The 25620-nt window shown below is 45.8% G+C and overlaps 3 protein-coding genes across 15 annotated transcripts in view; 1 reads left to right on the plus strand and 2 right to left on the minus strand.

Annotated features, from left to right (window-relative positions):
- ZSWIM7 (zinc finger SWIM-type containing 7) overlaps positions 1 to 7718 on the minus strand; it is a 37276-nt gene extending 29558 nt beyond the window's left edge. For 2 of the 3 annotated variants that reach the window (XM_074974895.1, XM_074974894.1), the window contains exons 1-4: positions 7476 to 7718; positions 6534 to 6654; positions 6085 to 6183; positions 2370 to 2391 (exon numbers count right to left, since the gene is read on the minus strand). In XM_074974895.1, the coding sequence (XP_074830996.1) occupies positions 2370 to 2391; positions 6085 to 6160 (98 nt within the window). In that variant the 5' untranslated portion in view covers positions 6161 to 6183; positions 6534 to 6654; positions 7476 to 7718. The remainder of the gene's footprint in view (positions 1 to 2369; positions 2392 to 6084; positions 6184 to 6533; positions 6655 to 7475) is intronic. The other variant, XM_074974897.1, reaches the window with a different exon arrangement.
- A 430-nt stretch (positions 7719 to 8148) lies between these two features.
- On the plus strand, positions 8149 to 14497 carry TTC19 (tetratricopeptide repeat domain 19). 2 transcript variants are annotated; one of them, XM_074975019.1, is made up of 10 exons: positions 8149 to 8326; positions 9047 to 9150; positions 9673 to 9783; positions 10170 to 10208; positions 10648 to 10704; positions 11041 to 11102; positions 11858 to 11952; positions 12418 to 12572; positions 12982 to 13144; positions 14173 to 14497. In XM_074975019.1, the coding sequence occupies exons 1-10, from the start codon at positions 8149 to 8151 to the stop codon at positions 14304 to 14306; spliced, it is 1098 nt and encodes a 365-aa protein (XP_074831120.1). In that variant the 3' UTR covers positions 14307 to 14497. The 2 variants fall into 2 exon arrangements, with proteins under 2 accessions (XP_074831120.1, XP_074831121.1); XM_074975020.1 differs by lacking the exon at positions 8149 to 8326 and having other exon boundaries at positions 12421 to 12572; positions 14173 to 14494.
- Positions 14498 to 16603: 2106 nt separating this feature from the next.
- Positions 16604 to 25620, minus strand: part of NCOR1 (nuclear receptor corepressor 1) — a 116156-nt gene continuing 107139 nt past the window's right edge. For 4 of the 10 annotated variants that reach the window (XM_074974690.1, XM_074974689.1, XM_074974685.1 and 1 more), the window contains 5 exons: positions 25065 to 25207; positions 23394 to 23447; positions 21989 to 22210; positions 20531 to 20713; positions 16605 to 19643 (listed from right to left, as the gene is read on the minus strand). In XM_074974690.1, the coding sequence (XP_074830791.1) occupies positions 19456 to 19643; positions 20531 to 20713; positions 21989 to 22210; positions 23394 to 23447; positions 25065 to 25207 (790 nt within the window). In that variant the 3' untranslated portion in view covers positions 16605 to 19455. Of the gene's footprint in view, positions 19644 to 20530; positions 20714 to 21988; positions 22211 to 23393; positions 23448 to 25064; positions 25211 to 25620 lie in introns of all 10 variants that reach the window. The other 6 variants (XM_074974687.1, XM_074974684.1, XM_074974683.1 and 3 more) reach the window with 3 other exon arrangements.

The following is a 25620-nucleotide window of genomic DNA, read 5'->3' on the forward strand; positions in this document are numbered from 1 at the left end:
TAGAGGTATATGATTAACTGTGTGCCAGCTATGGATACCTGAGCCATTAACCTATTGTCCAAACCGCTCAGAGGCTTAAAAGTTATTTTGGATCTGTACATCCTGCAGATTTGACTGTGTTCCAAAGAGTTCAGAGGTAATAAAGATAAGCTTTATAGACCTTTTATCCACAGAGAAAAACCCATGCAGTCTGGATCAGTCACAAAGGTAAACAATAAACAACGAGATGTGTGAAGGAACAGATTGCTAAAAACAAGAACAGAAGGAAGCAGAAAAGCCTCTTATTCTGGGAAGAATGTGCTTGATCCCCGTCAAGACACACAGAATCCGAGACAGATCTGTATGTTCTCAGCAGCACAACTGGCCCAAGGTCAACCCCACTGATTACATGCCGAACAGCCAGACCTACTCTTGGAGGAGAGGCAGAAATTCAAAGCAAACAGAGAGTGATTTTACCAAAGGAAAGGGTGGGAGGGTGGGGAAAGATTCCCTGCATGACACATTCCTTAATGATTAGATTTACAGTTGGGGTGGGTTGATTTGAATGAATTTCAATGGCTGTTGCAGAGATTTTGGAGATTTTTCCCTAAATATAGTTTTATCAATGTACATCTTTGTACTAGCAGGAAATAAATCAGCAGCCAAGTTGAAATGCAGTGACTGGAGGAGGCGAGATTCAGAACAGATTCAGGAATAGAATCAGAATATTCCTGAGCCAGAGGGCATTGGTGGCAACTAAGCGGGGCGGCGGGGGGGGGCGCGCGAATAGTTAATAATCAACAGTTATTAAGTTATCAATGGGATTCCACTAAGTTATCAATGGGATTCCCATTAAGTTATCAATGGGATTCCACTAAATTTACTCAGTTTACAAGGAGATTCTTTTCCCTCCTCTTCACTTTTAGATTGAGAAAGAAATCAACAGTTCTGACATCTATCAGTTAACATCTAACCCTTCCAAGTAGAGTTATGGTCCATTGAGGACAGGGAGCCATGGAGTAAAAACGAACGATTCTCTCAACCTACAGAAAAGCAGTGAGACTCTTACCAGTGGAGCTGAGCGAACAATTGATTTTTAAGTTTGGGGGTCAAGCCCCCCCCAAATTTGGTTCAGTTCAAGCCAAAACGGATTTTTGTTGTTTTTTCTTGCTGAAACAAAAGTGCCAAAAACTTTATTTTAGGTTGAACAAAATGTTTCATTTAGCCTCAAGTTTTTTTTTGTTTTGTTTTTCATTTTGTGTCATTTTTGAATGTTTTTCACCCCTTTTTAATTAGCTAAATTTCTGAACGAAATGCCCCTTCAAAATGAAAAGTCAAAATGCTTTATTTCGAAATGGCCAAAACAGACTATTTCGACTTTTTTGAATTTTCTCCATAGTTTTTCACCTGAGACTATTCACAAAAGTCAATGCCAACTTGCGAATAGTTTTGATGCCCCCCCCCAAAATGCATTTTCACCAAATTTACTATTTGTTAAAAACATTTCACCCCATTCCACCTACCAGTGGTACACTGCAAACTTCATTTTCAAGGCCAAAGAGGCCTGAAAGATTCTGATCAACCCCTGCCTGTCTGAAACCACAATCAAGTCAGAATGCAGCATCACAGTGTGACCGTAAAAGTGTCTTCTCCTGCATATGTTGCTTCTGTACCAGCACTGCCATGGATCAATGAGGGGTGGGGGCTGTGTGCCACTCAGTCCCTCGGCTGTGGGCATTGCTGGGTTATGGCTGACACATTCCCAGGCTCAGCTCACAGGGATGGTATTGAAAGCCAGCCCTGGCCTTCCATTTCCACAGGCATCTTGGCAGTAATGAGATTCTCAGCATGACCTTCAAGGTGCCAGTTATTTTGTGTGGATACATTTATAGGTTCCTTTCTCTTTCCCTCTTTTACAACCACCTGTCCCTCTGGCTCAGACACAAAGGGCAACTCGAAGATGCTGCTGTGCTCACAACGGCATAAAGGCATCAGGAGATGTGAAGTTCTGGAAGGGCGGTTTGGAAATAAAGTTTTGGTTTCACTGGAGTCAAATCTCCTTACACCTGGTCTGAATCTGGCCTTAAGACTCTGGAGAGACCTCCCAGGCCCCTGGATGTCCAATCCATCCTTGCTTAGAATGCTTTACAACACAGCTCAGACTATGGCTGGGAGACATTGGGGAACCCAAGGATCCACGAGGAAACCCCCCATATAAGCTGTTTGTACATCCAATCCCACCACCTGTTACAAATTTAGCTACATTTCATGAGAAACGCCTGCTGGTCAAACAGAAAAAGACATAAGGCAGCAGAGGGAAAAAAGCAAACTATAAAGTACTTGAGAGTGCCTTCTAGGAAGGGATGAGGAGCAGAGCAGAAAGTACTTACGCCAACAGGAGATCATCAGGAACTGCAACAAAAAGACAAAGAAATTTCATTTTGCTAAACATTTTGCGAAAGATCCTCTGAAATCAGAGACAAAGAGGCCCTGTGGGCTCCACTTTGTCCATCCTCGTAGGTCATGCAGGGTTGTCTCCTACAGTAATCAGTCCAACCTCCCTAACCACAGAGAGACATAGGAAGCAGTGTAGTGGTTTGTTAGGGGAGAGAATTCACAATACATGACCCCAGTGATGATGGCATCAGAATCACACGTAGACACTGGTAGTGAAGAATAACCCTCCTACCTCTTAAAGCACAATAGGTAGCCCCTGTTCGCTCAGATTAAAAACCCATGGACAATGCATTGGGGGAAACTCTGTGGGGTGCAAAACCCGGTGTTGATTTTTGCTGACTCCTGGGCTCACCAACAGGGGATGCTGGGCTGGAATGGTTTCAGACTAGTCACCCACAGACCCTCATGGGAGGGAGGGGGCAAGAGTCAAGTTCCTAGGTTCTAGTTGCTGTGCAAGCTGCACCAGACTTGAAAACAATGACGTGTCTTTTTGTTTCAGCAGAAGCACCCTTTGCTATTTCAGTCCTGGGTCCCTCCCACACAGTTCTGCAGGTGCCCCTAAATCTTGAGCTGCAACATCCCCCACTATTCCAGTCCTGGTCCCTCTCCAGCATCAGATCTCAACCCAGATATGCACCCCTGAGCAGAAGCCAGTCACACTAAGCTGGGCTCTCCCCAGTTAATATAGTCACAAGAGTCTCCCAATGCCTTTGAAACATTTCTTTTTAAACCAACCTAACAACCAATTGCCACTCCTTATTTAGATCAAACATATAAACAGAACGGTGCACGTTCAATATGACTTCTTATATGTAGGACCTACATTAAGTGCAGACATTTTTAAAAATGATTCAGAGCTGCAGTGATGAATTTTAAAGAATAATATGGAGCCACAAATATATATACTTTTCTACTATCCTACATCTAAAAATTGTAAGAAAGGCCTGAAGGTTTTAGCAACTTACACTTCACATTAACAGGCTGATTCCCTTGCAATTTTACCTGGGAAACAAACTGTCACTTGATAAATTTGTGGCATATAAATTCTAGTCTTTTAACAGTGCTTTTCCTTTCCCAGTACAGTCTTGGATGTCTCTGATGTTTTGTAGCTTTTGATTTTGATTTGGTGCATAGAAAAAGGTCTCCTCTTAACAGGGGCACTTGTTAAAACAAGTAATTACATTAACAAAAAATCCTCAACCTGGTTTACTTAACAGTTTAGCCCCGATCCTGCAATCTGATCCTTTGGTTACCTCCAATGGGATTCAGGGTGGGTGTGGGGGTCTACCCACATAGATGTCACTGAGGGATTGGGACTTTAGATCATTACAACTGTAAAGATTTTAACATTTTAATGTATTCTCCATGGCTGATGTTAGCTGACTTCCTACCTTACTCAGTTTGGATAATGAAACTAGACTGGTCAGTTTCACTTTGTTCTCAGGTCCCAGTACAAAAAAAATCAGCATTCCAAGGGGATATTTACATTAAAAAGCCCTTTTTGATTTTGTTGGTTTGTTTTGACATTACCTTTGTACAAAATCCTTTATAAAACAGAAATCAAACCCAGATTGTGGACCTAAACTATCCTGACAATATCCATAATGTACCCACAGTGAGCTCCATGAAGATCAGTTCAGTCACTGGAGCGGTTTCGATGCTAACCAGCCACCCAGTGCCATTCCTTTAAATGGGACAGTCAGATGGACTTCCCCGTATTTCTCTTTCCTTTGGTTCTGGCTCAGACAGAACATATTATTTAAATAGACACTCCACTTCTGCAGGCGCCACTTGGTCTATTTGCCATGTAAACACACACAACAGGACTCTTTCAGCGTGGATTACAGAAATATCTCAGTAACGCAGCATGCAGCGAACAGCAATTGTTCCATACTAGCTGCTCTAATTGACCAGGACCTAACTGTTGGCTCTGGCTGCTTACTGCCCTCTGAACAAGAAGCCCATCATGATCAGTAGTATAGCCCCCTCTGCTGGTTAACTGGGACAACTGTAACATTCTGTATCATGACAGGTTTCAGAGTGGCAGCCGTGTTAGTCTGTATTCGCAAAAAGAAAAGGAGTACTTGTGGCACCTTAGAGACTAACACATTTATTTGAGCATAAGCTTTCGTGAGCTACAGCTCGCTTCATCGGATGCATCCGATAAAGCGAGCTGTAGCTCACGAAAGCTTACGCTCAAATAAATGCGATGAAGTGAGCTGTAGCTCACGAAAGCTCATGCTCAAATAAATTGGTTAGTCTCTAAGGTGCCACAAGTACTCCTTTTCTGTATAGGTTCTGTTTTGCTGTGGCTTTGAAGTTAGTGAGACTGTGAGCACACAGAACTACTGTAGCAATAGCCATGAACATGAATTCTGGGTAATGATATGCAAATTAGCATCCCCATTCACGTGTGCTCTCTCCAGCACTGACACCAGAAGTAACTTTGACATTGAAGCAGAGTTGCTTTGAGCTAACCGTGGGGCCATAAATATGGATTTCAACCTCTCAGAGCACAGGTGGGCAAACTACGGCCCGCGGGCCAGACCGTCCTGCCCAGCCCTTGAGGTCCCGGCTGGAGAGGCTAGCCCCCGGCCCCGCCCCTGCCCCTGCTGTGCCCCCTCCCTTGCAGCTTCAGCTCGCCGTGCCACCTGCACTCTGGCCCGCCACTCCTGTCGGGGAGCGCAGCAGCGTGGCTGCAAGCTCCTGCCGCTCTGAGAGGCATGATAAGAGGGCGGGGAGTGGGGGTTGGATAAGGGGTAGCGGGTTCCGGGGGGCAGTCAGGGGACAGGGAGCAGTTGGAATGGGGCAGGGCGGTCAGGGGGTGGAGAGTGGGGGGGGGGGGGGGTTGGATGGGGGGGAGTTCCAGGGGGTGGTTGGGGCGGGGTCCCGGGAGGGGGCGGTCAGGGGACAAGGAAGAGGGGGGTGGGGTGGGGTTGGATGGGTCAGGGTTCTGAGGGGGGCAGTCAGGGGGCGGGAAGCGGGAGGGGGTGGATAGGGGGCAGGGGTCAGGCTGTTTGGGGAGGCACAGCCTTCCCTACCCGGCCCTCCATATAGTTTTGCAACCCCGATGTGGCCCCCGGGCCAAAAAATTTGCCCACCCCTGTCTTAGAGCCTCAGAAAGTTGGCCTAGCACGGGTAAAACTGGAAGTACAGATGACCCACATGCAGTAAAGTGAGGGGGTACTGAACGAAAAAGCTTCACAATACTGGCTGTACAATGCTGCTGAAATGAGATGCTTATGAGTAACTACAAGATAGCCTATATTTTCAAAAGTGACTATGGATTTTGGGTACTTCAATTTTTGGGCATCCCATTTGGGTCCCTTTAAAAGAGCCCCATTTTCAAAGGGCAAGAGCTCAGCATTTTCCAAAGCTCAAGTCCCTCTAAGTTCTTTGAAGGCCACATATTAGGGCCTCAGAAGAGCTGAGCAAGGTTACGCTGAATGCCTGATCCACAGAAAGCTATGACATTATTGGTATTTATAAACCACCGTGGGTGGCCACGTCTCTTTACAGAGAGGGCAGGGCACCACAGGGCAGGAGTGGGTTTTTTTCCCACATAGGATCTCCAAGCTTTTCAGCGTCTTATCCAAGCTACGAGTGCACCACAAACACCCCAGTATGCCTTTGCCTTTCTCCACATACCATGCGCGGTCTCCTGGAAAGCCTTTTGTATCTCTTTCAAAAGCTCCTCTGCCACCGCTGGCAAAGTGGCCTCCATCTCCCTTGACACCCAAGTGAACCCTGTAATCAAAACAGCAGAGGGCAGGGAGAGGCTGGAAAATCATTAGCATCACCACAGATACAGTAATTAGAGATAGTTTATTCGGGTGAAGGCTGATTTCAACCCCTAGATGAGGCAAAGAGAAGGGCACTGATTATTTATCAGCATTTCTTATAGAGTAAAAGCTGTTTTATCCGGCACTTCATCAACCAGAAAGCTCTATAAAGTGGCATTTCTGATCTTCATTGAAATTCTGGTTTATAATCCAATTGGCATGGGGCCGGCAGAGGTTGGGGCAGGGGAGGGAGCTTGGGGCAGGGGACTGGGGCGCGGGAGGGGGCTCAGGATGCTGGATCTGAGCGACGCTCACCTCGGGCAGCTCCCCGCAAGCTGCGACCTGTCCTGGCTGCTCCTAGGCCGAGGCTGGAACGCTGAACTTCTTCACTGGGAGGTGGGGGAATCAAACAAAGGATTCCAGCCTTATGGAAATCCTATATAAGATGGGGGAGGAAAACAATCAAGGTCTTCAGTTCCTTTCTCCTCCACCTTCCCACCCAGAGAGATACTTGAAAATGCCTGGAAACAAAAAGACTGGAACTGGGGGGCGGGAACTGCTTACCCCAGCTGGAAAGATATCTGGCCTGTGAAGGAATCTACCTAAGACAGTATCTAAAGTGAGGAATTATTATTTGTAACCAATTTATTTAGTGAATCAAGCTTAGTTTGCGTGCTTTGTTTTATTTACTTGGTAATCTCCTTTGTTCTGTTTGCTACCTCTTTACCACTTAAAATTCACCTTTTGTAGTTAATAAACTTATTTCTTGTTTATAACACAACCCAGTTTATGTAATTTCTAACTGGGAGGGCAAGAAGTTGTGTATATCTTCCTCCACATTGAGGGAGGGGGCAAATTTCCAACCTAGCTTTCCAGTTAAAAAATGGGCACCTGTCACCCCTAAATGGCACCCAGGCACAGAAGCCAAAACCCAGACTGGTGGTAATCCTAGCAGAAACAGCCTAATTACTCAAATGATTCCACCCTAGAAACCAAGGACGAGGGACTGGAGAATTAGGGCTTCACAGGACAAAGTCTCCAGCCTCAGCTATCAGTAACCACTTTCTCATCGTTACTAACAGCTGGGAATTGTCCACAAAGGGGCCTTCACACATCCCATCCACCCAGAGCATCGTCTCTTTCGGCACAGCAAGCGCATCACTCTACTCCTTGCATGAGCTCGCCCTGACCTGCTTATGAGGGGGCAGCAGAAACATCTGCTCAATTCAAGATGGACCACGGCATGCTGGGACATACCTGTCTGCGGGGCCGCACGGCATGCTGGGATACTAGGGTTCCCAATTTTGGTCGAATGTCTGCCTGGAGGTTCCATCACATGACAGAATCGTTAATTAGAGATTAACCTTGAATTGCTGGAGACTCCAGGACAATCCTGGAGGGCTGGCAGCCCTATGGGACGTGCCTCTCTGTGTGGCCGCACGGCATGCTGGGAAATGGCTCTCTTCTGTGGGGGCCGCACGGCATGCTGGGATAGGCTATGTCACTGCGGGGCCGCACGGCATGCTGGGAGGGGACATACCGCTCTCTGTGGCCGCACGGCATGCTGGGACATGACTCTCTTCTGTGGGGGCCGCACGGCATGCTGGGATAGGCTATGTCACTGCGGGGCCGCACGGCATGCTGGGAGGGGACGTGCCCCGCACCACCACACATCCCATGTTTGGGGCCTGGCTCGGGCCCAACCCCCGCCGCGCTACGACTCCCCTCCCCCCGCTGAACTGGTCACATGACCTTCAAACGTCCCGTCCCCTTGGCCACCTTCCTGGTCACGTGAACTCGCTACTTCCGCCGGACGGGAGAGGGGGGCTTCCGGGCGGGTCACATGATCAGAGCCCGCCCCCTGGCGCCTGCGTCCCGCGTCTCCTGGCACGTGACCGAGCGCCGGGCCGAGGGTCTCCGAGGGCCGGGCATGCTGGCGGCGCTGCGCCGGGGGCCGGGCCTGCTGGCGGCCGCGGGGAGACGCTGCTCCGGGGTGCGCCTGCCGGCCGGGCGGGGGGCCGCCTGGGGAGCTGGGTCCCTGCGGGGGCGGAGCGGCCCCAGCCCCGGCCCCGGCCCCGGCCCCGGGGGCGTCCTGGCCGCCCTGGCAGGTGAGAGCAACGGGAGTCGGTGGTCGGGGGCGGAGGGGGGTTCGGTTATGGGGGGCTGAGGGGGTCAGTTACTGGGGTTTGCTGGGGGCTGGATGGCACAGGAGCTATTGCGGGGGCTGGCAGGTGGGGGCCTGGCAGCGGGGGGTTATTGACGGGGGGGGGGCTGGCAGGTGGGGGGCCTGGCAGCGGGGGGTTATTGACGGGGGGGGGGCTGGCAGCGGGGGGTTATTGACGGGGGGGGGCTGGCAGCGGGGGGTTATTGACGGGGGGGGCTGGCAGGTGGGGAGGTGGCTGTTGGAGGAGACTGGTAAGTAAGGGATTATTGGGAGTCAGGGTGGGGGGAGGCGATGTCTGGCCTGTTAGGTACAGGAGGGGAGGGCAGAGTAGGCGGGGTGCTGACATGGAGCTTGGGCTGGGGGCAGGAAGGTGGGGAAGGGGGCAGGACGTGAGATTGGAGTGGAGGTGATGGGGCCAGGGCACTGCGGGATATGGGAAGCCTCCTTGCATGTGGGTGCAGTGGAAATGGGGGTCTGTTACAAGTAACTGTGGGGTGGAAGTGGCACTGGGTGAGTGACTCCAAGCTGTGGAGCCAAACCTGCTCTTTGAAGGGATTCCCAAGTCCATGCTCCCACTGGGAACCCTATCCAGCAGCCCTGGACAGGGAAGGACAAAGCCCTCTCAGCTGTCCAAGTTCATCCAGTCAAATGTTTCTCTTCTCAGCTTTCTCCTTGTTCTCTAAAAATGCTGAGGAAGAGAAGGAGACAAAGGAAGGGGAGAGTGCAGGAACTGAAGACACCATTATATTCCTTTTGAAGAAAGCCAAGGTAACCTCACAAGGCCCTAGATTACTATTAGTTGTATTCGTACAGCCCCAAGAGCTTTTGTCACAGATTAGGACCCTCAACTTGTTACCCGCTTAGCTTTCTTATTAAATACACTACAATGAAATAAGTATGCTGGCTTGGTGGCAAATTGCTGGGCACTTCCACTGCAAGAGCCTAAGGGGAGGTCTTTTGTGAGATGAACTCAGCACTCTCAGCCTTGCATCCTATTGATGAACCAGTCCAGACACTTGGAGGCATGGAGGGAGGGAGGGAGCCCAAGTATCAGCTAGCACTGAGGATCCCATAAGGAGAGCAGAGATGAACTGCTCTTCCCAAGTTATTGATCAGGGCAGCATCTGGAAGTTCATGCTGTTCTGTCTCTGCTCCTGTAAGCAGCATTTGCACAGGTGTGTTCACCTGCACAGTGATGCCTTTCCTTGGCCTGCTGATACCCTGGGGTCAGCATTCCCACATGCTGGGATCTCTAATCATTGTAGATTTTTCCCTTCTTTCCACTTCTAGCTCAGCATCATGAAGGGGGAGCTTGAGGAAGCAGAGCGGATTCTGCACGAAGCCGTCCGACTCTCTCATCAGTCAGACAACACGAGAGCCATCATCTATACCTATGACCTGGTAATACTCCCAGGAAAGCTATGTGTGAGACAGGGGTCCTCACAGCTGCTGTGGATGTGGTCTCAGTCTCTCTGTCCCAAGCATGGGCTCAAACCTGTTCTAGCAGCCTCTGAGCTTGATAAATGTATGACTGGGATTATATGACATGGCTGGCTTGGATTGCAGGGGGCTGGACTCCCTTGCGGTCTTGTGTTTTTACATTCCTGTTACTTCCCTTGCCCTCCACTGGGCAGTAATTTCAGCAGCTGGTAACACGTGTTTGCTGGGCAGAAGTTGCAGGTAAAAAGAGGGGAAACAGCTTTGTGCAAAGCTAGCCCAAGGTCAGCAATAGCCTCACATGGGGAAGCTTTGGCGTCCCTGAGCTCTTTTTCCTGCTTCTCTTCTAGATGGCAAACCTTGCGTTCCTGAGGGGTCAGCTGGACAGCGTGAGTAAAGTCCTATCACTTGAATCTGTGAAGAGCCCTGTACTGTGTCTGAGATCTTCAGAGGGCTGCCTACAATGTTAAGTATTATGGCCCACAGCTGGGTTATATTAAACCAGTAGTTCTCAAACTTTTGTACTGGTGACCCCTTTCACATAGCAAACGTCTGAGTGCGACCCTGCCCCCCCATTAATTAAAAACACTTTTTTATATATTTAACACCATTATAAATGCTGGAGGCAAAGCGGGGTTTGGGGTGGAGGCTGACAGCTCACGGCTCCCTAGGTAATAACCTCACGACCCGCGGAGGGGTCCCGACCCCCAGTTTGAGAACCCGTGTACCAAACAATTTTGTTAAGGCCAGTTTCAGGCATAGATTGCCTTCCTACCACCAGCTAAACCTGGGCGCTGGCTCTTTAATATACTTTCTCTTTTGTTTCAGGCAGAGAAGCTCTTCAAAGCAGCAATGAGCTTCTTGCTTGCTGGCGACATGAAGCAGGTAAAGGCTTCTCCCCACAGGCTTCCTGCTGGGCGTGAGGTCCCCACAGCTGCTGTAGCATTCCTTACACTACCTCTTGCTTGGGGAAGATGTGGCCTTGCTCCATTCCCTACAGCTCCTCCTATGGGGAGCTGCTGGTACTGGAGTGGCAGTGAGCTTCCCTGCCATTTAATCAGCATCTTCTAGAGGTAGCAGTTCATTTACACCATGTATAGGGCATTATCTTGGCCTGTGTTTGGTCTCTGAGGAAGCAGTGGTTCTGCTGTAAGGGTCAAAGAGAGGAGTGATTGTGGCTGCCCCCTCTAATGTGCCTTTGACTTCTCTCCCTCCTGACAGGATGACAATGCCATCATTGAAATGTCCCTCAAGCTGGCCAGTATCTATGCTGCTCAGAACCAGTGAGTACCAGGATGAGGCTGGAGTGCAGATTGTTAGCTCCAGGATACCAGTGGTGATTTTGGGGCAGAGGAAGCTCTGTCTTCTGATCTGGGAAGGATAAGAGGTCCTATGTTGAGGGGTTGGGTCGTTACACATCCTACAGGGTATTCTCAACATGGAGACCTCAGTCAGTGACTTTCATGAGCTTCCTGTGTGAGTCACATATGTGGCATCTATAGTCTACCTGTGTCCCAGCAGCAGGGCAAGACCCAGCTGATCTGCATCATCCTCTCCAGTTAGGTCCTCTGCCACCTTAGATGGAAATAGCTGCAGACAGCTGTAGGGACAAGGGATCTTACAGAGAAAACCCACTGAACGCTTTTGGGCTCAATTTCCATGTTTACAGATGTAGTTGGTGGCTGTCTGGTTTGACAGCGCAGTAGGGGAGTGCTCTGTCTGTAGGCCAGGGGCAGCAGCAGGGCACACTCCATCCCCTGTGCCTTGGAGGCACTGCCCCTGTGGGCAAGAGGGAGGCTACTTCGCCAGAGCTGTCAGAACCCTGGGCCTGTTTGCTGAGGTGACCAAGAACCAGGCCAACAGAATAGGAGGTGAGGGAAGGGTCACAGCAGGAAGCAACTGACCCCCAGGGTAATGGTAATGTGGCTGTCTCCCAGAAATGCCCAGTGTGTGGTGGTAGTGAGCCAGCGCTGCCCTGGGGGTGTGGGAGGAGTGGCCTGGCTTTGCTGAGGTCTGACCTTCGCCCTTTGTTGTGCAGACACAAGCTGGCTCTTGCTGGCTACGAGTTCTGCATCCTGACCCTGGATGAGAAGATAGCCAAATACAAGGACTTGCCTGAGGATGTTCTCCCAGGTAGGAAGCTCCTGGGCTCTTGCTGTTGTCAGTGTGGCTTTCTGCCTCTCTAGGGACCTTCCTGTGTTGCCACTGGCATCTCTCCTGCCTCTTACAGCCCCTTCCTCCCATTCCCTCGCTGGCTTCTCCTTTCGTGAGCTGCATTCAAGCTCTGTGTCCTTCCCTTCCCCTACTTACATCTGTCCTCCTTTCCTCTACCACCCTGTCAGCTGTGCACTCCAACCCCCAGTCTCCCTGTGTCTGCTCTGGCTCTAATGCTTCACGCTGGCTCTGTGCCCATGGAGCCCTTCATCTATTTTACTGCCCAGCTGTCCTGCCATTTGTCACAGCCATACCCACTACCTGTGCCTCACCCTCTGCATTTGCCATTAAGCTAGGTGGGGCAGGGCAGAGATCTTGTCTGTCTAGTTTCCATTCCTGAGAGAAGAGGGTAGTGCTTTGACCCATCTCTTTTCCTGCTCACAGCAGAGGAAAGAGCCAACACGTATCTCCTGCTTGGTCTGTGCCTGGACTCGTACGGTCGCTACCTTTTGGCCAACAAACAGCTGCGTCGGGCCCAAAGAATGTATGAGAGGGCACTTCAGATCTCTAAGGAGGTCCAGGGAGAGACCCATCCCCAGGTGAGTGGGGACTGATGGCTGGACTCAGAATGGCACTTGCTGGAGCAGCAGCTATGTGCTTATGCCCCTGCATGGGGTCAAGAGTAAACATGTGCCAGTGCCCAGGGAGGGGAGGACTGAGCTAGATCTGTCCTGGTCTGCCAGCATTAAACCCTCTGTTACTCTGGGAAACCTATTGCACTGACCCGTTCATCTATGGGGAGATGTTATGAGAGCCTCTCCTTTGTGCTGCTTGGGCACTGGTGTGCCAGAGCAGGCTAAGCTGGATATTCAGCCTTCCATAGCTGTAGGTCAAGACAGGACCCCGTATCTGCATTGCCATTGGTTAAGTTCTAAAAGCAAAAATCCTCCTCCTCCTCCTCCTCCTCCTCCCCCAGCTCTAAGACTTCCTCTCCCTGTCCTGGTGCAGACTGTGGTACTGATGAATGACTTAGCAACTGTGCTGGATGCCCAGGGGCTCTATGATGAGGCATATACACATGGGAAGAGGGCATCTGAATTGGCAAAGCAGACTGAGCACCCTGAGGAGCACATGGTGCTGAATAACCTTGCAGGAATTCTGATGCACAAAGGTAAGTATTGACACCTAGCCAAAGCAGCTTAATCAGGAAAGGTGCTTTCTTTGCTCATAACTCTCCTGGCTGCAGTAAGGGAGCAAGGCCTGTGCTGTGGCAATGAACATGGGATAGGGACTTCAGCACCCTGTAGCACTGCTCTCCTTCCCATTCAGTACAATAGCTCTGGCTTGTCTTAGGCAATGTTCTATGCTGCCTTCAAATTTTAACCTGTCAAGGTGAAGATGCCTGTACTGATTGCATTGCACCTGGGGGGGTGTGTGTGAAAGGGAGTTGGTGCCTTGGAGGCAGGTGACTTTAAATTGAGGAGTTGAATTCTTACCCACCACTCCTTGACAGCCACTAATTGCCTCACTACCCCCACCCACCCCACTCTCTATTGGGCATTGGCTATAGTGGTAATTGCCAGAGAACACTGCAGCAGTAATATCCCAGGCCTCAGATCTCAAGCTAGGGGTAGCTGTGTTGGGCTGGCTGCAGCTGGTGCTCCATCCCTCATACAGTTGGTTCCATGGGTTGAAGATTGTGCAACCCTAGAGCAAGATTCATCTCTAACCCTTAAATTCTGGAGCCCAGACATGGCCGCTGTCCTGCTCTGCACACACTGGGAGTAGCTCCAACCAGCAAAGCACAAAAAGCCCTTGGTAAAGCTCCCGTGTCTTACTGCTGCAGTGCAGGAGGCAACACTGCTCCAACCAAGACTGAATCGTTGGGTTCTAGGCTGGCAGGAGGGAGGGGACTCTTTTTTCCCCCACCTCCTTCATCCTCAGATCTTGCCTGGGACAGGCTAGGTGAACTGCTGGTCCTGTTAGCGACAGCTGCTCATGCACAGAAAGCATGATGACAGGGAAGGGAATGAGACAGACCTGGCCTTTATTTTCTAGATGAACAATTCTTTCAACCCTGAACTAAACCCCACTCCTCCCTGGTTTGTGCCTGACTGTTCCAAGCAGTACTTTAAGTGTAATCACTCAGCAGGGGGTGGGTGTAACATTCACCTAGCCTTCTTCCTCCACTAAATGCAGAAGACTTTCTGCAAGCAAAACAGGTGTACAAAAAAGCCCTGAAACAGGCAGAGCTGAAAGGAGACACTGCATCCAGGCAGCACATCCAGGAGGAACTAGCAGAGCTGGCCAGGAGGAGAGAGCACTCAAACTGAACATATGATGCACAAATGAGGGAGGCTTGAAGTATCTTGGACTGAATGAACTGCTGAAGGCAAGGTGGTGGATTATACAAAGCACAGGAAGATTGGGACCTGTTGCCATTTTCAGTGGGAACTAAAATAGGTAACTATAGGTTCAGTACTGAGTAAGTACAAGGGGGTGGGAGGAAGGAGGTACTGCTCTTGATGGCTTTGACAAACTCAAAATAAAACTGATTGAATTGTGTGAGACTGAAGGCTCATTAGTCCCTGAACAGAGTACACATTTGAACACTGAACTGTACTTGAATTACCAAGTTTAAATGTTAGCCTCTGCTTTAATCTGTGGCTACTATGGGAAGTGGATTCACTTGAAGTGTTGACCAGTGCCTTTTAAATATTACAACAATCGTGGGAGCTCCTGCTGAGTGCCTCAGCTGAAACAGTAAAATGATCACTAGTGCTGTCTCACTTTCCCTTCGCCCTGCTAGTGCACCACTAGTGGCCAGCACCACCATGCAGAGACATTTACAGGGAAGGAGGGAGGGCAGAGGATGGTAGTAAAAAGCAGTTTTTTAGTTTTTAAGGGAGAAGGGATGGAATTAATACAGGCCTAGCCTACTTTTTTTTTTCTTCCAACTGCAGGGAAGCAATCAACAGCTAGACTGCTGGGAGAGGCTACTGTAGAGAAGGATTACCAAGTGGGTAGGGTATAAACCCTGGGATTCTTAAGTCAGGCAGGTACTGCTATAGAGGGGGGTAGTCTAGAACCCATATGGTATCCCCCTTCTCCAAGCCATGTGACTTATGATAATTGAACCAGCTGCAGGAACCAATTCAAGCAGGGCCTGAGGAACAGAAGTATGCAGTGGCTTTCCTGTAGTGTCTCCCACCCGTGTCCCACGGAAACTATTAAAAAAACAAAACCAGAAAGTTGTGGAACAAACATGCACCCTGCCACCATTGCATTGTTCACAGGACTTCTGTTATAGCACTTTCTCTTGTCTGTGTACAGTGTAAGGGCAGGTGGAGAGAGACTGGCACAGGCTTAGTCCACAGGGGCTTGCACAATAGGACCCATTCACAGTTGGCCTTTAGGTACTGTGAATCGTGTTTAGGATTGTCATTAACTTAGTCTGGTTCAGTTCCCCTCTATAAAATGGAAATGAGAGCCCTTTTGAAAGAGTTGGGAGATTTCAGTTTCCATTTTTAAAAGGTACTATCTGTACTGGAGAACAGAGCTGTGTCTCCTCTAGCCTAGACCCCAGTAAGTATCCTCAAATTCACGCTTTGTGAGGGAAAGATTGTTCTGTGGCCCCAAGACCGGTCATTTGTTCAGAAATCAGATCTTCTTTGCCCAGGGTGCACTTACTGAGCTGGACCCAACTGACTGCTTGTTAAAGATTTTCCTTCCAGAGTGTAAATTTCAGGTTACAAAGCTCAATTATTGGCTGTTGCTAAACACCTAAAGATTCCTGCTGCACGGGGAAGTTGTTCTGCTCAAAAGCAATGGCAGGACTGCCTCCCCTGCCTCGAGCACTGTACTTAGTACTGATGTGCAGATGGTGGGGTGTAACGCAAATAGCTTTTGAACAGTTTATAGCAAGCCTACTGATGAGGGAAGGATAAAATAAAGATTGTTACAGCAATCCCAAGGACTGTTAAAGTAATTCTGCCTACTTAAGTAGTGTCAGACAAGTGGAGCTAGCTTTGGGGTTTTCAATAAGTAGAGTGGGTAAGAGGTTTGTTTACCATCATATTTAAAAGCACACCTAGGGGAGATGTGCACACCTGGACATTGTTACCATTCAGATTACTTACACCAGTGTTGGGCAGCAGATCAGTTAATCTTCAGTGCATTCAGCTTTAGTCCTCTCTAGATTGTGTAGGTTGGCCTCCTAGCAGGCATGCATAAACTCTTAGGCCAGTTTAGTGAATAGTGGGGCTAGGGGCCTGATTTCCAAGCTTAGGCTTCCATTATTACAAGTGCAGGTTTGTCTCCCCAATGAATTGCTAAGGGAAGAAAACACACAACAATTACAGGCTCAGGTATGCCCACAGAGAATGAAGGACTAAATAGCCTATGCATTTTATATCACATTCACTGTAGTATGAGCATGCAGTTGCCAGATACATGTTTTTGGCTACATAGACATCTACTTCCTAGAACTCTAATGGTCTATTCTAGTGTTGTAATCTGAGATTACGTGAATGTCAGTGCCCTAGGAGGGTGCTTCAGCTATTTCTGTAGAGTGGTGTCTGTCATTCTCATCAACACAGCTTGATGCTGCAAAACAAGAGGGACACAGAGAGAGGAAATGGAGAACTGATCCCCTTTATTGATTGGTCTGAATCTAGAAGTCATTGTCTACTGAAGACATTTTGTGGAAAAAAATTGAATTTTAGCATGACGCATGGGTTTTTTTCAAGTCTTAAATGTTTTCATATCAGAATAACTGAACATACCAAGATGAAAACATTGTGAAAACGCTGATCAGAAATCAACAGTTACAAATTTGTAGTAAACTACTTTTGTAAACAATGATTTACAGACACCTTCCTGTTTGAAACAGGCCAGGTGTAATTCCATATTCAAAGGCTACTGGAATTTAAAATAATGCTTAGGCTCTGGGTGTTATCAAAAATTAAAACTTAGGGAACAACCCTAAAAGAATTGCTTCACAATAAGAAAAATGAAATTAGATGGGCAAATGCCACTCTTATCCTATGCCTGTGAGGGTTATTCCTCAAAGGAGGGGCTGCTTGACTACCCTTATTTAGTTAGGATACCTTGCAGCAGCAATAAAGAGAACACACAGATTTCCCTCCTTTATGTAAATTAGGCTAAAGAGCAGATGTTCATACAGTACAATTAGCTACAGGCTTTGCAGGTACAAACCTCTGTTTCAAACATACTATGGTTTTTGTTACACTGAGGACAGGAGAAAAGAATTACTTTGGAATGGCACTCCATTTTTCACTTTCCCAAATTTAAATTCACAACATGGAGAGACCACCTTATAGCAGTGTGTCCTTGAAGATGAGTTAAGAAAATAAAGGAAAGTTAAAATCAGGGGGATAGGAATTCCAAACACAATTGTTCACTTTACACCTGACATGCTTCAGGGTTTTCACATTTTCAGGAAGACTAAAGATTTTAACACTTCCAACCAATTTGAACTCTGCAGGATACAGCATTTAAAGACAGCAGCAAAGCAAATCTGCAATCCTTACAGCTCATGAGGTTTCCAAGACAGTTTGCAAACCAGCAGAGAGGAGTCAAATCTCTTGTTGCTTTCTCTTTCCTACAGTTGGGACAACCTGGGGCTCTCTTCAATGAACACCACCACACTTTAAAAGATTTACAGCACAAGGGGTTCTGTACCTCTTCCCATTTGTTAACTACAGGCAAAGGGCATCACAGACCTATAAAACACAGCACTTGCATGGACTCCAAGTTACAGCTAAAACAAATTTTTATACCTTCCAGACATAAGGAATTGCAAATACAGGTCTAAAAGTAAACCTTTTTCAGTAGGCTGAAAGATCGTGATAAGTTTGACACCCTCTTCCTGAGACAAATGCTGAATATGGTCTTGTTTCCAATTGCTGAAGGGTCACATGCTGCTTAAATGTTTCATTTAATATTTGACTTTACCACCCACACATTCAATAGTTTTCTCCCCATATCAATACTTGTCTCCTTGTACCCCAGAGCACTTAAACTCATGGTCCTGGGGCCAGTGCAACCATATAAAAGTGAAACGTGGCAAACAGATTTCAGCTGACACAGTGGCCACACTAATCAGATGCATGTATACATGTCCTACATGTATATTACTACAGTAGAGGCCTCCAATTCCAGCAGGCACTGACAGATGAATGATTAAAAAGACCCTCTTCTAGTACCATAAGCAATTTTTTTTTAGAGAGAGTCTATCAAGTAAAGTTTAGGGGTTGGTTCAATATAAAAAATTAGGTTTACATGCAAATCATTTTTCTTACTGGACTAGGTTTTAAAATGCATGTTAAAAAGACATTTCAAAATTAGAATGAAGTAAGCAATAATCACAGTATCTTTTTCAAACTGGCTGTCAGAGCCCAGAAAGTTGACTCTTATGTTCCTTGATTACAAAGCTCAGAAGTAGCTTTATTTTATTTTTTTAAACTAGAGCAGTGGATATATTTTTCTTGATGGACCCAACAACCCACCCAGAGCCTTTGTTCAGTTAAGCAATCTGCTGTGATTTATATGGATATATATGGTAGTAAAATTTGTTTAAAATAGTAGCCTTTTTCAGCTGCATATAATGCAGAAACTGAAAACATTAAAATAGTCTTTTGGGGCACAGTTAAATTACCAGTGTGCATAACAGTGAGGTATGACTCCAGAAGCTGCTTGGTTGGTTTTTTTTGTTTTGTTATTGTTTTTTCTTTTTAAACTGAACCATAACATACCCATGCAATAATATTTCTGCAGTGTTGCTAAATAAAACTGACTGCACTGAAAATTTACAATGTGGCAGAAATTTAAAAATCAAAGAAATATAATCTTACCCCAGCAGACGTGACTATGTTAATGTACAGAATTTGTTAAGGGGTCAGTCTTAAAAATCAACATTTTCACAAGAGCTTGAACACCACTGTGTCTAGGGAAAAATTAGATTGAAGCACACCACCAGTAAGAGGTGGTATTGCATTAATGGGCAATGATGCTTTGTCGGTTGGGAGAGTAAGGTATGAAGAGTACTCTACACTTGAGAAAATGCTTTAAAAAAAATTACAAAATGACCCCCAAGGTTTATGCAATGATTTGAACGTAAGTACACCAGAGACTATAGCAAGGGAAAAAACACTGCAAAAAGGACTCTCTATTTACAGAAGAATGATTTAAAGACATTATGGTTTTCTTTACAAATAAATGTAGAACAGGAATAGTCCACTTCTTAAAAAGTCTTTACATATTTATCTTTAGTACGTCAACCCTCCTTGATCATGATCCTCCTACACATGGTCTGTGCAGACGGAATCTTTTCGATTTACTCTCCAAATAGCTCCCCATCATTTCTTCGTGTGTGGCCCTTGCTCTCTTGGGAAGTCCCTTTGGGCATAAGTCAAAAATAGAGTTTTTTCGACCCACAAATAAAAAAAACCTCTGCATAGTTCAGTCATCACTGTCAGACAGAGTCTCGTATTGTGCTGAAAGCAATGGTGCAGGCTCTCGCTCCCATATCCTGTTCTGTTGGTGAGTGGCTGCTTGGCTCATGGATGGCGGGGCACACGCAATGGACGTTGGTGGTGTACTGCTAAGCATCCGCATCGTCAAGGGGTTGTAAGGAAACTGAGTTGATCCTAAGTAAAAAAAAGTTTAGCTCAAATAAGACAGGCATCACTCCAACCAGATCTTCCAGATCCAACAACTTACCTTTGTTTTGTTAACCAATATTGTGAGGTTCATATGCCAAAGAAATGTGGTGAATGGACACGTGACAGATCAGAGGTCAACACTAGTGTTTTCCACCAACATTCCAGAATCTAATAATTTTAACACCAGACCCCTGAGAAAGGGAAAGTTAAATTTACTCCCTAAAATTCCCATTAGTTTATAACAGCCAAGATCACATGCAATTTGTTTACATGGAGGCCAACTCTTGATTACCATCATCTTAGTTTACGTGTACAGCTTTAACTCAGAACATTGCAGGAAACAAAACAAGTCATTCACCACATTTCTTTGGCATATGAACCTCACAATATTGGTTTTATAGTACACTGGGTTTCAGTTTCAGGGATTAGAGTGATCCTCCAAGCTCTGTGGATCAAAAATTTCCCCAAAACACTGGTGCCTCTCACTGTACAGTGAAGAGTTGGTTGCAAGGATCAGATTGAAAACAGAAAAAAAAAAACTTCCTAAGTTAAAAAATAATTTCACTCATCTCAGGTGACTCAGCTGCTGATAAAGAATATTACAATTTTTGAGAGGACTAATTAAACCACTTGTGGTGTGAATGATCTACTTTGGTGTTAAAAATGCCTGGTAGAACATTCTCTTCCCTTGTAAAGAGATTGTTTGCTACTCTGCACGTATCTGATTCAAAAAGATCCCTGTTTAATGAATCTGGATACTATGATGATTTGGTCCATACACTTAAAATGGGTCTTTCCACATCTAACCTTACCATACGATTCCAGTTCTAGTTCTGTTATTTTTTAGTAGTATTTCTGGCAACATTTCTCACCTGTTGAAGAAGGCCTGTCTTCCCAGGCCCACACTGGAGTCTGCCTGTGGTAATCTCCTTCTGAATGTACAGATGAGACAGAGGAAGGTCTTTCAGTTCCTAAGTATCCCTGCCCAGGAATAGGAGATTTAGACTTCCTACTATTAGACTTGCCAATTAACTTCTGCTTGCCAACTCCCCCTCCTGAAAATGGAAGTCACAGTAAATAGATTATTACAAAAATACAATTTAGACTCAATAATAAATTTATAACCAAACTGCCCTATAGCAAGCTAAGTTGTATAAAGAGATTAATTACAGCAAATCAAATCTGGATTTCTTCACTTGGAGAGTTACCTTTAACCCTCTGGTGGTAGCAGCCTATAGCTTCTGTTTGCTGTTCATGCACCATTGCTGAGAAATCCCCAGAGCCCTGCGTGGATACAAAATTTATATCCATGGATATAAAAAGGTATCTGCAGAGCTGCAGGTCTTTACCAGGAACCGCAGCAACGAAAGCAGCAGTATATCAGGCCGCCGCTCCCAGAAGCCAGCCCCCCGTGCCGGCAGGTCCTCTGGCATACTGTACTGCCCCCAGCTCTGCCCGCTGAGGTGAGCGCCAGGCTCACTGGCAGCTGTCCCTGGTCACACTAGTGTGTGCAAGTGGCTTGCATGCTCCCAGACAGGTTATGCAGACTGCTGCATGGAAGGGACTCCTGTCTGGGAGTGTGCAAGCCACTTGCACGCACTAGCGCAACCAGGGACAGCTGCCGGCAAGCCTGGTGCTCATCTCAGCGGGCGGGGCTGTGGATGGTACAGCCACACCAGAGGAGCTGCCAGCACAGGACGCTGACTCCTGGGACTGGTGGCCCGACATGCTGCTGCTGTTACGGTTCCCGATAGAGACCTGCAGCTCTGTGGATACAGATTTATATCTGCGGATATATATTTTGTATCTGCACAGGGCTCTAGAAATCCCCACTCCTAACACCAAAGGGTTAATTCTTCAGTGGAGAGGCCATGTAATGCATTTCCTTTGTTTTGAAGAGACAGGTTACTTTCACCTAATGCTAGCTACAGTTACCATGCATTAGTCAGCCATTTTGCAAAGGTTTGTGTACACTCTTTAGAGGTGCTGTTCCAGGTAGGCATCTTTCTATACCACAATGCTATGCAGGTGCACCACCCCACCCATTCCATCCTTGCCTATCATAGTCCCCATGTTTTCATTAAAGGAAACACTGGCTAAGACTCTGGAGTACCAGCACTACTTCTTTGAACTGGAGGGGACATGCCTGAAGAATGAGGCACCTGTCCCCAACCCAAGGGGTGAACATGTCGCCTCTATAGCACTGTCAGGGAGCATGGATTTCTCAGTTTTCATGATTTCAAGCTCTCTTAACTACTTCAATTACACCCCACAATTACTACCCGTCTCAAGGCCTTGCAATTCTGAGGAGCTGTAAGATGATTTCTCACCTGAATTGGGTGATGGATTAGCTTCCTCTCTACGGGCCTCGCTATTAGCTGAGACTGCAGGGTTGGAACTACCAGGTGCTATCCCCATAGGCTGGGACATTACAACTCCATGATCCTCCCCTTTGTCATCAAAGTTGCCCATCAGTGCCTTCCTAATAATGTCTTCCAGACCCAGATTACTGGCAGGATCTGCAAAGGAATGACCCCTAGAACTGACTGCACCTGGGAGAAGAAGAAATTGTGAGGGGAAGGATGGGAGGGGAGGACAAAATACACCTCAAAAGAATTATAACAAAGTGACAAGGGAGAAGATTTTAAAGGGACAGAGGAAGAAGAAAAAAAACAAAAAACAAAGATGAGCAGTTTATGCAAAGCTTCATGCACCAAGCAGCTCACAATGGCTACAATTTAGACATGCCAGCACCAAAATTAAAGAGCCGTGTTAATTATGTCAGACTGCCGTTTGGACGAGGACAAGATACTTACATGTGTATTAAAAACTAAGAGCCAAGGCAGTTAAGGATGCTAATTCTGACAGAATATTAATCAAACCGACAATCATTAAAATATGTTGGTCATAAAAGGAGGAGACCCAGAAAACAGGATTTCTCTCATGATGAAACATACAAATTCTATGTTGCGACAATTATTTTACAAGTTAAATACTAAATAAAGAACGCTGGGCAAATATTGATCTTCACAACCTCTCCCCCCTCATCAAAGGAAATCAATATTTTAAAGATAGGGAAACGGAGGTAGAGTGGTAGGGTGACTTGCCCAAAGTCAGAGAGGGAGTTTGTGGCACAGCTTGGATCACTACCTCTGATTGCCTCTAGAAGTGACAAGTTATGAACTACACAGTGATTAGGCAGGCGACTGGAAGTGTTTAATAGTTACTAATGAACGAGGAGTACTTTAGGACAATTTCTTACTTGATGTGAAGTTACCCAGAGAACTTAGTGTAAATACAGCAAATACTTTAATAGCAGCTCAGTTTCTTCCTTCTATTTAAAAAGGTTATGATAATTCAGAAAATAAATTTAGCTATGAACTGTTTTAGTAGAGAACTCTGTTGCAAGTGTTCACAATTTTGTTTAAATGAGATGCTAAGGAAAAGATATTTGCATGATGATAACATCAGTGCAAGAAAATTACAAGCCAAACTATAGTACAAATTAAAGAAAAGCAAAATGAATATAAAAGGAAATTGGAATGTATGTCTAAAGTGCAATTTAAGGCAGAAATTTAGTCTACTGAAACCGGAATTTCCACATTTAGGGCTCTACTGGCTTATTTCTGCATTCGTGCACCCCACCCCTTCTTATTTCGGAGTTTCCCAATGCGCCTGTTAAAAAGTATTACACTCAGCAAATTCTGTTACAAGATATGTTTCAGGAAGATTTACCTGAGGTAGTGACTGCTGGCAAATTAAATATTTCAGTTCCTGGCTGAGCAGTTGCTGCAATTAAAACACAACATTAAAGTTTTATATTACTGGTAAGCACTACACATGTACTGATGTGTGTGTGTATTTGAAGAGTCTTCTCTCATTAATCTGCAACTTTATCTGCTTTCACTTCACCTTTGGGTTTTAGTGCTGTGAATGTGCATCATAGGTTGCTCAGTAAAGTAAAACTATGTGTAGAGTTTCATCTTTAATGTTAGTCCAGAAACACAACCTCAGACAATCTGTCTGTTAGCTTTCCCTTAAAAATACTCTTTCAGACCCTTGAAGGTTTTCCTGGTCTCAGAGGTCTTTAAAATGCTTTTGCTTTTTTTTTTTTTTTTTTAAAAAGCTGCTGTGTTTATTTCCCTGGTTGAATACACATTTTGGTGAATGTATCATATTAATTTTGATACCACATATGTATTTACTTATGACCATTTAGAACTACTTTGAAATGGCTGGAAAAAATTAATTCAAATTATTGGATTTATAACACCAACATTATGTAATATCTTTACTGATCTGCGATGGCAGATTGACCTGATACTGACATGTAGCGAACAGATAATCAGCTAATGACAGGGGTGGACAGTATATTTGCGTTCTGAAAGTCCAGATGAAAGTTTAGCTGAAATGTATTACTAAAGCAAAGCAGGATCTATCACACATGCCCAGCTGGGACTATTAAAAGACAATGACAATGTTTACCACACTTATTTACACATTCCTGGTACTTACAATGTTCTCACAGAATGAGACAACATGGGCTTGACATGGGTCTAATAACACAAATAATGCCAGCATCACTGACCCTACTTATGTAAACAAGAGATTTTTGTGAATTTGGGTGTCCTTGCCTTTACATCAGTTTTAAGAAAAGCAACATTTATAAGACATTCCAAAACAACGAGGTAGATTTCTGTGAAACGGAAATTATTGTCTTGCTCACTGCAACATATTCCACTTTTAGCAAACAGATGTGCTCTAATCACGAGCATTAAAAGGTTAGGAGCCAAATTAAATTCTCTTTACGGCTAACTGAAATCCCCATTTTGCTGGAATACGTTCATTCAGGGAAGTACAACATGGTGCTAGTAGCATGTTTCACCATGTTGATATCTGTTTCCTAAACTATATGCAACTTATTTGTGATTTAGAGGTTGTCGTACTAACACCCATAATTACAAGAGCAAACAACAACAAAAAGGAGTCTTTGAAGCCCTCTGGCAGCATGACACCTCTTCAGTAGAATACATGTAAGGAAGCTTATGTTTACATATCTTATACATCAAATGGAAAACCCAATAAATCATACATTGATAAGAGTGCAGGTTTTTGCCCAATGTTTTGTGGCTCCAAAATAAAACGCTTGCCCTTAGTTTACAGAATATGTTTTCCTCTCTCAAACCAAATATTAACCTTGTAATTGTAAAATAAACTCCTACATACATAAATACAAGAGCAATATATATATATGGCAAAACTTAAAGTGTTTGGTAGTAATTTTTTTAAACATAACATTAAATAAAAAAAACATATTTGAAACAGGACTGGGTTAGGCTTTGCATTATTGCCATCCAAGGATACCCTATGTTAGAAAAGGCAATGAGAAAGTGAAGTCCCACTTACCCATGTCAGAGTCACTTCCACCAGAGGAGTTCAACTTACGAAATATCTCCTGTTTCTTGGACTTCACCATTGGAGAGGTGTTTTCAAGCTTGGTGAAAAATGAAGGCAGGTAACTTATACTCCCCGGAGAGCGAGAGTCAGTCCTGCTGAGACCAACATGTGTCAAAGATGAACTACACATCAACATGCATTGCTTTAAAAACCTTCCCATCACTTCTAAACTCTGGCATGAGTTTACACCAGGGGCCCAAATTCAACATATTTTATAACCCCCCATAAGTAATTTTATGCAGAATAGATCTATACACTCAACTATTGTCTCCATTACCTTAGAGACACCCAAACTTTGCCCAAGTGAGTGCCAGACTGATGACTTGCCAAGAGCATAATCACTACCACCACCTCAATGCATTTGATTGGTATATCTTAAAGCAATTGACAATGGAGGTAAGTACCAATATTTCTATTATACAGAGAATCTGAAGCATGAAGTGGTTAAGTGACACGCACAAGGTCAGTGCCAGAGTCAGGAACAGAACCCAAAGCTCCTGACTTT

This window comes from Natator depressus, chromosome 17 (genome assembly GCF_965152275.1).
Source record: "Natator depressus isolate rNatDep1 chromosome 17, rNatDep2.hap1, whole genome shotgun sequence".
NCBI lineage: Eukaryota > Metazoa > Chordata > Testudines > Cheloniidae > Natator > Natator depressus.